General features: G+C 46.2%; 1 protein-coding gene across 1 annotated transcript in view; it reads right to left on the minus strand.

Moving 5' to 3' along the window:
• Cdyl2 (chromodomain Y like 2) overlaps window positions 1-12,983 on the minus strand; it is a 169,886-nt gene that overhangs the window by 19,206 nt on the left and 137,697 nt on the right. Inside the window, exons 3-4 of the mRNA XM_021170904.2 lie at window positions 6,970-7,187; window positions 1,269-1,441 (exon numbers count right to left, since the gene is read on the minus strand). Coding sequence (XP_021026563.1) covers window positions 1,269-1,441; window positions 6,970-7,187 — 391 coding nt within the window. The remainder of the gene's footprint in view (window positions 1-1,268; window positions 1,442-6,969; window positions 7,188-12,983) is intronic.

The raw sequence follows: 12,983 nt of genomic DNA on the forward strand, positions 1-12,983 counted from the left end.
ACCCTGAGCAGTCGGCAGCCTGAGGCTCCGAGACCCCACGTGGAGTAAGCATCCCTGGTCTTGAGACCACGGGCTGTGACTCAGCTGTGTCTCCTCTCTGTTCCCTTGAAGAAGGCACAACGGCAAGTAAGTCTCTCCCAGAGAGAGGCTCATGAGTGGCCATTCTCAAGCAGCTAAATGACCTGGCTGGAGAGTTAATGCATGCATGCATGCATTCATTCATTTGCTTTTGTTATGAATAAGTGGGAGGGGCTAGGGAAACAGCTCAGTGGGTTTAAAAAAAAAAGTGCTAGCTTTACAAGCATGGGGACCTGTGTTTGATCCTCACAACCCATGTGTTTAAAAAAAAAAAAAAGGCAGAGCTTTTTTGGCGGATGCTTGCTTGTAATCCCAGAGCTGGGGAGGTGGTGACAGGTGGGGCTGGGACTCACTGGCCAGTCAGCTTAGCCTGCTGGGCAAGTACCAGGCCAGTGAGAGACAGCGGCAGCGCCTGAGAAAGAACATCTGAGGTTGACCTCTGACCACGGTGCATGCACACATGTACCCACACATATACACCTGCACATACCTACACACATGAAAATGAAACAACAAATAGACAAATACATTATCCTGTGTTTAAGACCCCACACATTTGACTCACAGACTTTGAAAGGGGCACTCTCCACTGTCTCGCCCTGTCTACCAATGCCATAGATGTATAGTAACTTCACCCTCTCCCTAGTAATTGAGTCACATCAGGTCCAGGACACAGAAATGGCTACATGATCAAAGACCATATTACCATGCAGAAGGTGGAATCAGAAAGTATCACAGGCATTGCCAATGCAGGCCTTAATGGGAAATATAGGTATGTCTTTTTTTTACAAACAAAACAAAACAAAAAGGGGAGGTGGGCATGAAATGCAGCCTATGAAGAGCAAAGCCTGCCATCGGGGCCACAGACAAATGCTGGCCAGCTCGTGTCCACGGTTCAGAGATGGAAATGGAGCTGAACGGTAGAACATTTATTTGTCCAGCCATGTACAAGACCCTGGGTTTCATCCCTGACATCACAAAGAGTCAAACTTCAGATAAATCAACAGTAATTTTAAAATGTAAGTATGTCCTGGTGTCCTAAATGGTGCCGAGGATATACTCACACTAAAAATAAAATCGCACATTGTTTGAAGTACGTTTACAGCTGGGCAGCCTGTACTTTTACTGCTAAATTTGGTCACCGTTGGCAGGCTCCCCAAAGCGTTCATTCAGAGAGAGGCCGGACTCACCTGATAGCTTCCGCGATCCGAGTGCTCTCCTTTCTCCGGTCGCTGGACAGCCGGCCGATCAGGTAGGAATAGTCTAGTCCACTGCAGAACACACTGCCCACGGCACTGAGCAGCAGTAGCTTGCTGTCATCTGTGGCCGCGTTGCACAGGGCTCGCCGGACTTCCTTCATGATCTGCAGGCAGAGGTGAGTTCGCAGAGCTTTGAATGTCTGAGAGACTTCCCCTGAATGGAAGCACACGTCCATCCCCGGGGAAAGAAACTTTACTGAACCAAAGCCTTCCCGCACCACCCTCAGTGTAAGCAGAAGGATCAATGTGGAAGTCCTGGGGTTACTGGTCCAGACCTGGGAGCCTGGTGTGAACTTGATCTGTCTCTATGAACTTCTGTTAACCAACTTTAGGTTATTTGCTGGTTGAACCCCTTAAAAAGCATGGGAAAGTGGTCCTCTGCACGGCTTTGGTGAGCTATATAAGCCTCTAGTTGTCTCAGTTAAAATTTTCTCTTGTTTTATCTCCCTAGACCCTTGCAGGGGTCATAGGTGGCCCATGGTAAGCATGCTTTAGCATGTAGACATGACCAAGTTCACAGTCTGCTGTGTATTATCCACAAGATTCAGGATCTGCCGGACTAGAATTCTCTCCAGGTGAGCAATAAATGACAGGCCACCTGAAAGCTCTCATTCCTCAGGGGAATAGTGAAGTTCAGATTGTGAATATCTTTCTCTCCTCGTCATGCTACCACAGGGGAATTTCAATTGTTTGCCCCAGCTAGACCATGGTTTGAACAATAATCAGAAAGCTATCTTCTTAGTCCCTGCTGTATTCTTAAGACTGTCACAGTGCCTCAGTGATAGACATTCAAAAGTGGCCCACAGCAACTCAGTGACTCTCTCAGCTTCTGGCTGTAACCTCACACTTAGAAGCGTCAGCTGAAGGTGGAGCTGCCTGTCAAAGCATCTTGGCTCTGGATAACCGAACCTCCTGTTTGGCTGTGGAGCAGTGAGGCAGTGTGAAGAAGAGAGCAGAGCCACCTCTCCCAGGCTACCAAAGTCATCACAGAAGCAGCAGCTGGTGCCCTGCCTCTCACATGCCCCACACGCCGGGAAGGCAGGACTTCAAAGGCTGGCACAGGATGAACCCACACCTGTGGCCCTCCACACTCTGGCTCACTTCAATCATAGCCCCATCTGGAGCACTGTCCATGCCACCTACATAACATCTCCTAAGAGCCTGGGCATTTAGGATGACCTGCAGCGGTGTGGCCAGGATGCAAAATGCAGGCTTCCTAGACAGGAAACTTACATTGGAATCGAATACTAACTGGTATGGCCCTTCCTTCCTCTGCATCACAGAACAAGCTGCCTGAACTTTTTCTGTAGGTAAAATCTCCCACAAGAACTTAAAACCCCAACACAAAGTTGTAATACCACAGGGTTGAGAGACAGTCAAGTTTAAAAAAAAAAGAAGAAAGGGCTATGGAGATAGCTATCTCTACTGTAGTCAAGAGCACATGCTGCTCTTGCAAAGGTCTCAAGTTGGGTTCTTGGCAGCTGTGTTGGGAGGCTCAAAGCTGCTAACCCCAGGTCTAGGAGCAGGGCGTCTGAGGAGACTGCAGTTGTGCACAAAAGCATACCCAGATGTGTGTGTGTTTGTGTGTGTATGTGTGTATGTGAAATAAAAAGTAAAGTCCTTTAAGACTTAATTAATTGACTGATGTGGGAATTGGATATGAGCTAGAGATATCCCTGAGGCCTTTCATAAAAATGAATACAGAAGTGCTTTCGAGAGAAACCGAAACTCAAGCCACAGGAGAACTGCACAGGGACAGAATCCCCAGTGGGCATGGGCTCACAGGGAAATGACAACGCATTTGAGAAATATGAACTGGCACACAAATGGGAAGGACATGACGACTTTAAGTTAATATTGGTCTAAAAGTCTATAACATTTTAAAATACATTGAAAATGGCCAAACCAGGGGAAGGGGGTAGGCAGACAATGGTGACTAACAGAGAATGAAACAAAAAGATTTGAGGGAAGAGAGCGAATCCCATGGGCAGCAAAGTCAGGAATCTCTGGCTAGATTAACATCAGAATAAACCGAGATAGAGGGAAAATAAGCAAACTGGAAAATCTGAAGCAGTCTCCCTGAGCCCAGAATGGAGAAACAGACAGAAAACACAAGTGAGAGAGGGGTAGCAGTAAGTGTAAATCATGGAGTTGAAAGTGGATGCTGCAGGAGCTGCCTTCAGCTGTCAGAGAGAACATGCAGCGCCATGGCTAAGAACAGATAGATGTTGGTGGACTGCATCCCAACCTGGAGGCCATACGGGAGAACACACTGCCTGCATTTTCCCTAGCTCCTGCCTCCACTCTTCATCTTCCAAACCAGCGAAGACCAGAGAGTCTACTCACTGTTCACTCCGCCTCTCTCTGACACTGATTTTCTGTCTTCCTCTCTGCCCTAAGGACCCCGGGGTGACACCGAGACCACAGAGACCTTCCCTTCCAAAACCGATCTCATCACCTTCAAGTTAGCTGATGAGCAACCTCCAGTCCTTCAGAAACCGTAGTGCCTGAGCATGGGACTTAATATCGTCTTAGCTTCCAGAATTAGGACAGGAACGTCCTGCTGGGAAAGGGTCTATGCATGTTTGATACTGATCTGAATTCTGAACTGCACAGAAAGCCCAGATAAAGCAAAGATAAAACTTCAAATATCTGGAGGCAAAGAAAGCTTATCTTGAAGGTAGACCTTTGACCAGAGGATGGCTCTAAAGACAACGAGCAAGCATGGGAGGAAGGCGGTGCTCGATGTACTGAGAAAAATATGTATGGAACAAATTCTTCCCAAATCTAACTGACTATTCAGAAGCAAGGGCAAATATTGGATGTTTTTAGTATGAGATGTTTCTCACACCTAAGACTCTAGAAAAAAGATACTTACAAAGGCGTGGACTTCAGGCAGAAGAAAAATGCATTCGGAAAGAAAGCCATATAGGCAAATCTAGAAGAAGTCCAGTCTGAGAGGCAAGTGCACAGCAGAGAAAATGAAGGGGGTGGGCTTTGAGGAAAATCTAAATGGCCTGATCTGACAAAAGGGCTGTGTCCTGTTCCTATGTGTCCCCGTTACCTTTAGATGTCAACTTGACCCAGCACAAAGACACGTGACAAGAGAACCCTCAATTGAAGAACTGTCTAAATTAGCTGTAAGCATGTCTGGTAGGGGAATTAGAGTGGCGTGGGAGGGCACAGCCCACTCTGAGCGGCACCATTCCTAAGGTGAGTGGCCCTGGGTTGTATAAGAAAGCTAGCTGAACATGAAGCAGAGAGAAAGCCAGAGAGCCACATTCCTCGAGGGTTTCAGATTTCCAGGCTCCTGCCACAGGAACTTCCAGCCCTGATTTCTTTTTGTGACTGACCTGGAAGTGTAAGATGAAATACACCCTCTTCTCTCATTAAATTGCTTGTGGCTCAATTAGTTTGTCAGAGCAACAGAAAGGGCACCTCAAACACTGTGGATTCTGGTGGGTATGCTGGCTGCAGCCATGGGCACTGAAGGAATCTGAAGATGGAGGCTGGCACTTGGCCCCTCTCCTCAAAGGGAAGTGGGCAAGCTTTTAATTGTGGAGCCTTGTTTGCTGGCTCATTTCAGAGGGGCTTGTTCCCACTCCTGTGCCATATTCCTGACAAGAAAAATACTACAGCACACATTCTGATCTCAGAACTGAGTCAATGCATCTAGTCATGAATGGATTTTTCACTTGTATGATCAATCCACCCAATGACACATGTACAGCTAGGAGAAGAGATCCAACTGTCATCAGGAAAGAGTCCCTTCTAGCTGATTCACTAGCAAGCAAGGTGGGCCTTGAGCCCACTTTGGTGACACTGAACACCCTTGGCTTATCCTAGTCACAGAGAGAGCCCATAGGCCACCCTTAGGTACCAGACATTCCTGCTCGTGCTGTCTCTAATCTTACAAAGAAGATGAAGTACCATTTCTGTAAACAGGAGGTATAACCAGGCAGAGTAATTTCCCCTGGTAACAGTGGGACCTGGATTGGAATCTAGGTTGCTAGACTCCCAAATCTACATTCCTCCTTCAACCCTACCTCTTAGATTCTGTGGGGGTCTTCCTTTAGGACTGCTCTACCCAAAGTGCCTGCCGTCTTGCGGAAATCATCAGACCCATAACTCATTCTTGTAACTGACTGATGCAGATCGGGGATGCAGGCCATCATAAACCAAGCCCTCAGCTCGGTAGGCAGTACCCTGGATACCACAGATCGGTGAAGCACAGTCTGTCTCCTGGGATGAGTGGGCACCCATTACCACACAAAGACACAGAGTAAACTGAGAAGTATCGCCTTGATTCGGTTTATGGAAGGAAAATGATGTGCCTTTTTAAAAAAGCTTTTTAAAGGTAGCAAGGTGGAAAAAAATGAAAGAAGAATGGGTCTCGTGTGCATATGTCACAGTGAGCCTAAAGTAACTCGGGTTCCAGGTGTATGTGTGCATGAGGAGCCGCCTACCAGGGAGCCCACACTCCAGATCTTACAGAGAAGCCTTGGGTACTTCTGCCAAAGGAGATGAAGACCCCACCCCCCCAACTCAATGCATAGAGGAGGGGTATTGCTGGAATTTCCAACCCCAAGAACTCATATAAAAAAAACACACAATCTAATTATTATAATTACAAGCTATATGTCTAGATTGGGCAGACCTAATGCTATAATAACTAAAACCCCAGATATAAGACCTCTTGCTACTTGCAGTTTCTCCTGGCCACATGGTTCTGATCCATTGTGGCTTGCTCCTCCCTCTTCTTCAGTACTCTTCTGTCTCTCTACCTGTCCCCACTCTCAAACCTCCAGTCCCACCTTCCCCCCCCCCCCACTGCCCGATCACAGGCTCTAGCCTTTATTGATCATTAAAATGGAGAGAAGGTTCACATGAGATCAACTGCGTTATGTTGCCCCTCTTTGGGGGCAACCCCCCTTGAGGAAGCAGAATTAACGTCAGAATAAAAACAGCATCAGGACAGCCCACAGCAGAGGGGTACTAGTAACCACGAGCCTGTAAGCCCCAAAGACACCTGTCAGCTCTTCCCTCACAATCTGTCAGTCATTCTGGGCCTTCACACCCGCAATTCCATAAAAGCCATTATTTATGTAAATCACATAAGACAGGTGGTCACAAGTTCAAGGATATGGTATCCTGCCCCCCCCCACACACACACATACCACCACCACTTCATGGTTATTCCTGAGGGTGCCAGATGTACCAGGGATACCATCCCATCCAATCAATGCCAGCCTGAATGAACAGGCCCTCTAGAGCGATGGATTTCAACCTGAGGGTCATGATAGAGGGGGGTGTCAAATGACCCTTTCACAGGGGTCCCCTAAGACTATAGGAAAAACAGATATTTACATCACAGTTCATAACTGTGACAAAATGGCAGTTATAAAGTAGCAATGAAAATAATTTTATGGTTGGGGGTCAACACAACATGAACTGTATTAAAGGGTTGTAAGATTAGGAAGGTTACAAATGCTGCTCTAGAGTGTGCCCACACCCAGGCATGTTGCTAACTCCCCATGCTTCTGTTGATATTATGGACAAGCAAGCACAGGACAAGACAAGGGCAGGAGGAAGAGGAGGCCTGAAATCAACTATCTCCCCCAAAGCTCTTTACCTCAGGAGTCAGTGCATTGTTATCCGAAGTCTGGCTGGACAGAAGAATGTGTGTGAATCCCTCTTCCTTCCTCACCACGATGTCACGAAACCGACAGTTGCTTTCATTCTGGCGGACGCTGTACCTGAGCCTTTTGTCAAAGACATAGTCCTTCTCCGTCTCCAGCTTCCTCTTCACAGGGCTGTGCAGGTTCAGGCCTCCATTGGTCAGAGCAGAGCCTTTGGGAATCAGATAACCTAAGTGAGAAACTGGCCTGCGCTATACTACCATGTAAGTCAACTAGAGAGAGCCTGGATTTCCAGCGGAAAATCCCAGAATGCCCAGGGGCCCCCATGCTCTGCTCCGGGAGGATCACAAGTCCAGGACATAAGTGACCCATTTTCAAATTTAGAAAATAATCTGGGGGACATTTTAGCCTATGACTCATTGTGGGGACCTGATAGTATTATGGACCATACCTGTCAGTGAGCATTCTGCCAATGCCAGGATTCTTAACCATGAAGAACTAACTGACCCCTGGGGAGCAGTCTTGTCCATGGGTGGACACAGGTGACTGACAAAGAATCCTCATTAAAAGCAGTACTAACATGTGCTGGGCACAATACACCAACAATATCCCATTCAACATGAAAGCTCGAAATGGTGCTTTGAGTGTCCAATGCTTAACTTCTGATGGGAAGGATCCAAAGGCAGGGTCCTCCTGTTTCCACCTCTCCTCTCCCAAATGATTCATTTCTCTTAATCTTATATATTAGTATTCATAAATGACCAGAGAATAATTTCTCTAAAAAGACATGGGTTTTGTTTGTTTTCTATTGCTTTTATTAAACCCCATGACCAAAGCAACTTGGGGAGAAAAGGGTTTATATCAGTTTACAGATCTAGTCACACTTCATCAATGAGGATACACAGGTCTTTAACAAGGGTCAGGCGGGGCGGCACGTGCCTTTAATCCCAGCACTTGGGAGGCATAGATCGGCAGATCTCTGTGAGTTCAAGACCAGCCTGAAGCACATCATGAGTTCCAGGCCAGTCAGTACAGAGAGTGAGACCCTGTCTGTGTCAATAAACAAATAAAGGCTTTGATGAAATACTAGCTAGTCAGTTCTAACAGTACTGATGCCCCCGGACAGAGGCGTGGAGCTCGTTCAATATTTAAACATTGGTTGGATGTAGTCAGACACGCAGGGAGTCTAAAGACGGAAATTCAGATCCATCAACACATAAAAGGCATCTGACAAAGCCCACAGGGGAGCTGCATATTCCCTTTGATGTGGGACCACTGACATGTGGGCATCTACCACTTACATCGCCCTAACTGGGAAAAACTGCATGTCTTCCTTTTAACGCCCAAAGTCAGTAAAGGACCATCTTTTTCCTATTCGACTTGATCCTAGAAGACCTAAGAAAAGGTGATAAAAATTATAGACACTGAGAGGGAAGAGAGATAAAGAAGAAAGGACTATTTACTGACGGCAAGGTTATTTATATAGAAAGCACCAGTGAACAAACAAACAAACTGAAGGCCAAAGAAATCAATCATTTCAGGAATCAGCGAGCAGATTCATCAAGGTTGCAAGGCAGAGGATAATACACCTGTCTGTTACCATCCAATGTACCAGTAATGAACAAATGGAATTTGATATTTAAAAAACAGTGGCACCCAAATACGAAATGGGCTCTGTATACAGAAAACTGTAAAACTCTGATGAAGACACCTAAGTAGTTCTAATTAAATGGAGAGGTATCACGGCTTCAATGAGAAGGATCCTCCACAGGCTTGTGTGTTTACACACCTGGTCCCCAGATGGTGGCGCTGTTTGGGTAGGTGGAACCTTTAGGAGATGGGGGCCTTGAAGTACACCACAAAAGGTGGGCTTTGACAGTTTATAATCTTACAGCATTTTGAGTAGGCTATCTCAGCCTCCTGTCACAATGAAATGTGATCAGGCAGCTGTCTGCTCCTGTGCCTTCTTCTTTACCAATTCCTCTCTCTGGAACCTGAGGCCAAAATAAACTCTCTTTTTGATAAGTTGGTCTGGGTCATGGAATTTTTATCACGGGGATAAAAAGTAACTAATACAAGAAGAACACCGGGCTCATGAGACAGACCCCTGGACATTCGTAAGGTGTCGACTCTTATGAACTGATCCCTGAGTTCAAGGTACTCCCAGGCAAAACCCCAGTAAGCCATTTTGTATATAGTGTCAAACTCTTCTAAACTTTCTTTGGGAGGGGTAAAGAATGCAGAACAGCCAAAACCAAACAAGGCTTCCAGATAAGGAGAGAGGTGGCACTTGCCACACCATAGTGCCGCAGTGACCCAGTATAGAAATTTAAACCAATGGGTCATAACAGAGAACACATAAATGCGCACAAACAAATGCGCACAGATACAGTATTGGGATAGTTCAGCAGGGACTAGGACAGCCTTTCCTAGCATGAGCTACTGAAACCAACAGGTATCTATTTGTAGAAAAGGAAAAAAAAAAACTTGATATACAGTGATAGTTACCTGTGAAGAGGGAATCTCAATGGAAGAATTGCCCAGAACAGATTGGCCTGTGGCCAAGTCTAAATGACATTTCCCTGATTGATAATTGATGTAGGATTCCCAGTTCTCTGTGGACGGTGCCACCCTGGCTATTTAGGAAAGCTAAGTAAGTAAGCCAGTCAGTGGTGATCCTCCAGGGTCTCTGCTTCACTTTTCCGCTGTGACGTCCCTCACGGCTGGTCTGCAATCTCTAGGATGAAATATAAACCTCCCTTTCTCTAAGTTCCTTCTGATCGTGGTGTTCATAACAGAAAGAAAAATAATCTAGGACCCTTTACACACACACACACACAAACACACCACATAGACAAGCAAAAGTCACACATACACCATACACACATACCATACACCCCCATCACACACATACCCACACAGACAGGCATACACTCTACACATACCACATACACACACACACAAACATACCCCACACATACACCATACACACACCATACAGACACACATACCACATACACCCCCACCACACACAACATACACACACACACAACATACACACAAATATACACGCACAGGCACTACACACACTATACATACCCATCATATACACACACATCACACACAACATATACACATACACATAAACACACACACATGCACACAATTTATCTCAGAATGGATGACAGACCTAAATGCAAAATGGGCAAATGTCTAAAAGCTCTAGGGACCCTGAGCTTGATAATAAATTTCTATATTCAGCATCAGGAAATCAAATTCCGTGATATAGAAAAAAATGGGCAAACCGAACATTATAAAAATTAGAAACACTCTTCCCCAGAGAGCACCATTGAGAGACTTGAGACACACTCTGCATGAAAACAGCTTGCCAAATATATATATATATATATATATATATATATATATATATATGAATGAGAGATTCTGTATCCAAAATACACGGAACAACAGTAAGAAAACAAACAACCTCATTTAAGAGTGGGCAGGGGAAGCCGGGCATGGTGGCGCACGCCTCTTAATCCCAGCAGGCGGATTTCTGAGTTCGAGGCCAGCCTGGTCTACAGAGTGAGTTCCAGGACAGCCAGGGCTACACAGAGAAACCCTGTCTCGGAAAAAAAAAAAAAAAAAAGAGTGGGCAGGGGATCTAAAGAGCCAAACCATCCTCTGTCACCCAGGGAGGGAAATCCAGGAGACCCCAGGACACACACAGGGTGGATCCATTACTGTACAGAAAAGCAGGGAGACAGAGAGACTGGTGAGGGCAGAAAGCGCACAGCCCAATGTGCTCCCTGCTGCACAGCACTGTGGTGGGCGTTTCAGGCTTGTCTTTTCTTTCTCCTCTAAACAGATCTCTTCAGTTTTTCTTAAACATCTTTTCTTTTTCCTTGAGAATGTCCTATGTATCTGCAATGAAATACAGTCACATCTATTCCCTGTCTTATCCCTGTCTCCCCCTACACCCTGCAACATTCTCCCGACTTCTCTACCTTTTAAATTTTACTTTGTTTTGATAGACCCCACCCTCATTCCCTTCCCTCCAAATACTCACCTATGTTCCAGTTTCAGAACAGTGCCACTATATTACCTTTTTCCTACCTGCCTTCTGTCCTTTCGTCCCTCTGTCCTTCCTCCCTCCCTTCCATGTGACTATGTTTTTGTTTGGTTTGTTTTTCACATGTCTCTCTGTATAGCCCTGGTTGTCCTGGAACTCGCTCTGTAGACCAGGCTGCCCCTTGACCTCACAAAGATCTGCCTGCCTCTGCCTCCCAGGTGCTGGGATTAAAGGTGTGCACCACCGATGCCTGTCTTCCATGTGGTTTTTAAATCCCAGTGGATCTCCTCACTACTGACGGGATAGACATGGGTGTGGGACCACCCACTAGACCATGGGAAACCTAGCAACGGCTGCACCCTCAAAAGAGAAGGAAGTTCCAATGATCTGCAGACATCCCATCTCTGTAGCCTTTGTGTGGTCCCCCGAGTGATCCTTAAAAATGGCAGACTCTAGTCACTACCCTGAGAATGACCTTACCAGGGAATACAACGAAGGAAATGTGATCTTAACGCTAGTCCCAATTATAGGGGAGCCTGCCACAGAACACCTACTGGATTCAAACACTTCAACAGGATGCAATAGACACGTAGTTCACATTCTGCCGCCTGTGAGCTAATCAAATCTTCTCGAAAACCCATTCATAAGGTGCCAACTCTTCCCTGCCGGCTAGCCTGCCTCATGTTAAAAAAGGTGTCTGGAGTACTCTGTGGGGCTGGTGTCAACAATTTAACTTGAGTGTGGACGGCAAGAAAACAGGGGTGTATGAGGGACTCCAAAGACATGTGTAACCCTTGGTAAATATATGCCATTCAGAGCGCATCACATGAGGTCAGGCTGCAGCCTGCAGCTGGGTTCCAGGAGACCAAAGGAAGTGAGCAAGGAACCAAGGCCTTGAGAAAGCGGCAACAGGTGTACGAGAGAGAAGACTAACACTGAAGTTGTAACTTCAGTGCAGGCATCTGTGGTTGCCGGTTGGGGAAGAATTACCACAAGAGCCCTTCAGCCCGGGGCTGTAAATTGCTGTCCTCTTCCTGTTTCTGGGGAGGACTTTTTGTTACAAACTTCTACGGTAAGTTGGTGGGTGATCCAGGGCAGATGGACTTCTGCAGACAAGACAGGCTTGAAGTTTCACAGGGACCAGACCTGGGTCCTAGTTTTCCCCAGACAATGACTTCATTCTGTCTGTTACCATCCTGGGTTTTCCCATCATGTCCCAGAATAGAAGATAATATGCTATGTCCTGAATGCATTCAAATAAGGAATAATAAGATCATGCAAGAACTGTCATGGGAGAGACACTGCAGAAGACCCTAATACTCTACCCACAACAATGTCAAGGTTCCGTCCTGCTCTGAAGACAAATTGAGAAGAGGCAAAGGAGAAACTTCTGTATTTTCTATAATGGCTTTAAAAAAAGAAAAGAAGAAGAAGGAGGAGGAGGAGGAGCGGGGAGAGGAGGAGGAAGAAGAAGAAGAAGAGAAGGAGGAGGAGGAGGAGAAAAGAAGAAGAAAAAAAAGAAAAAGAAAAGAAGAAGAAAAAAAGGAGGAGGAGGAAGAGGAGGAGAAGAAGGAAGGAAGAGAAGGAGGAGGAGGGGAGGAGGAAGGAAGAAGGAAGGAGGAAGAAGGAAGGAGGAGGAAGGAGGAAGAAGGAAGGAAGGAAGGAGGGAGGAGGGAGAAGGGAGAAGAGGGAAGAGGGAAGAGGGAAGAGGGAAGAGGGAAGAGGGAAGAGGGAAGGAAGAAGGAAGAAGGAAGAAGGAGACAGTCTCCAGAACTCCAGAAGCCCCTCCTCCCATTTCTACCAGGATAAGTGCTGGATCCTCTACAGACATCTGCCAGGAGTGAACTGAATCCTAACCGTCTTTCATGTCTCCCGACGCCCCAAGTTGGACTTGTTGAATACTCATATATCTAGAGAATGATTTTGTCAAAATGG

The sequence above is a fragment of the Mus caroli genome, chromosome 8 (assembly GCF_900094665.2).
Source record: "Mus caroli chromosome 8, CAROLI_EIJ_v1.1, whole genome shotgun sequence".
In the NCBI taxonomy this organism is placed as follows: Eukaryota; Metazoa; Chordata; class Mammalia; order Rodentia; family Muridae; genus Mus; species Mus caroli.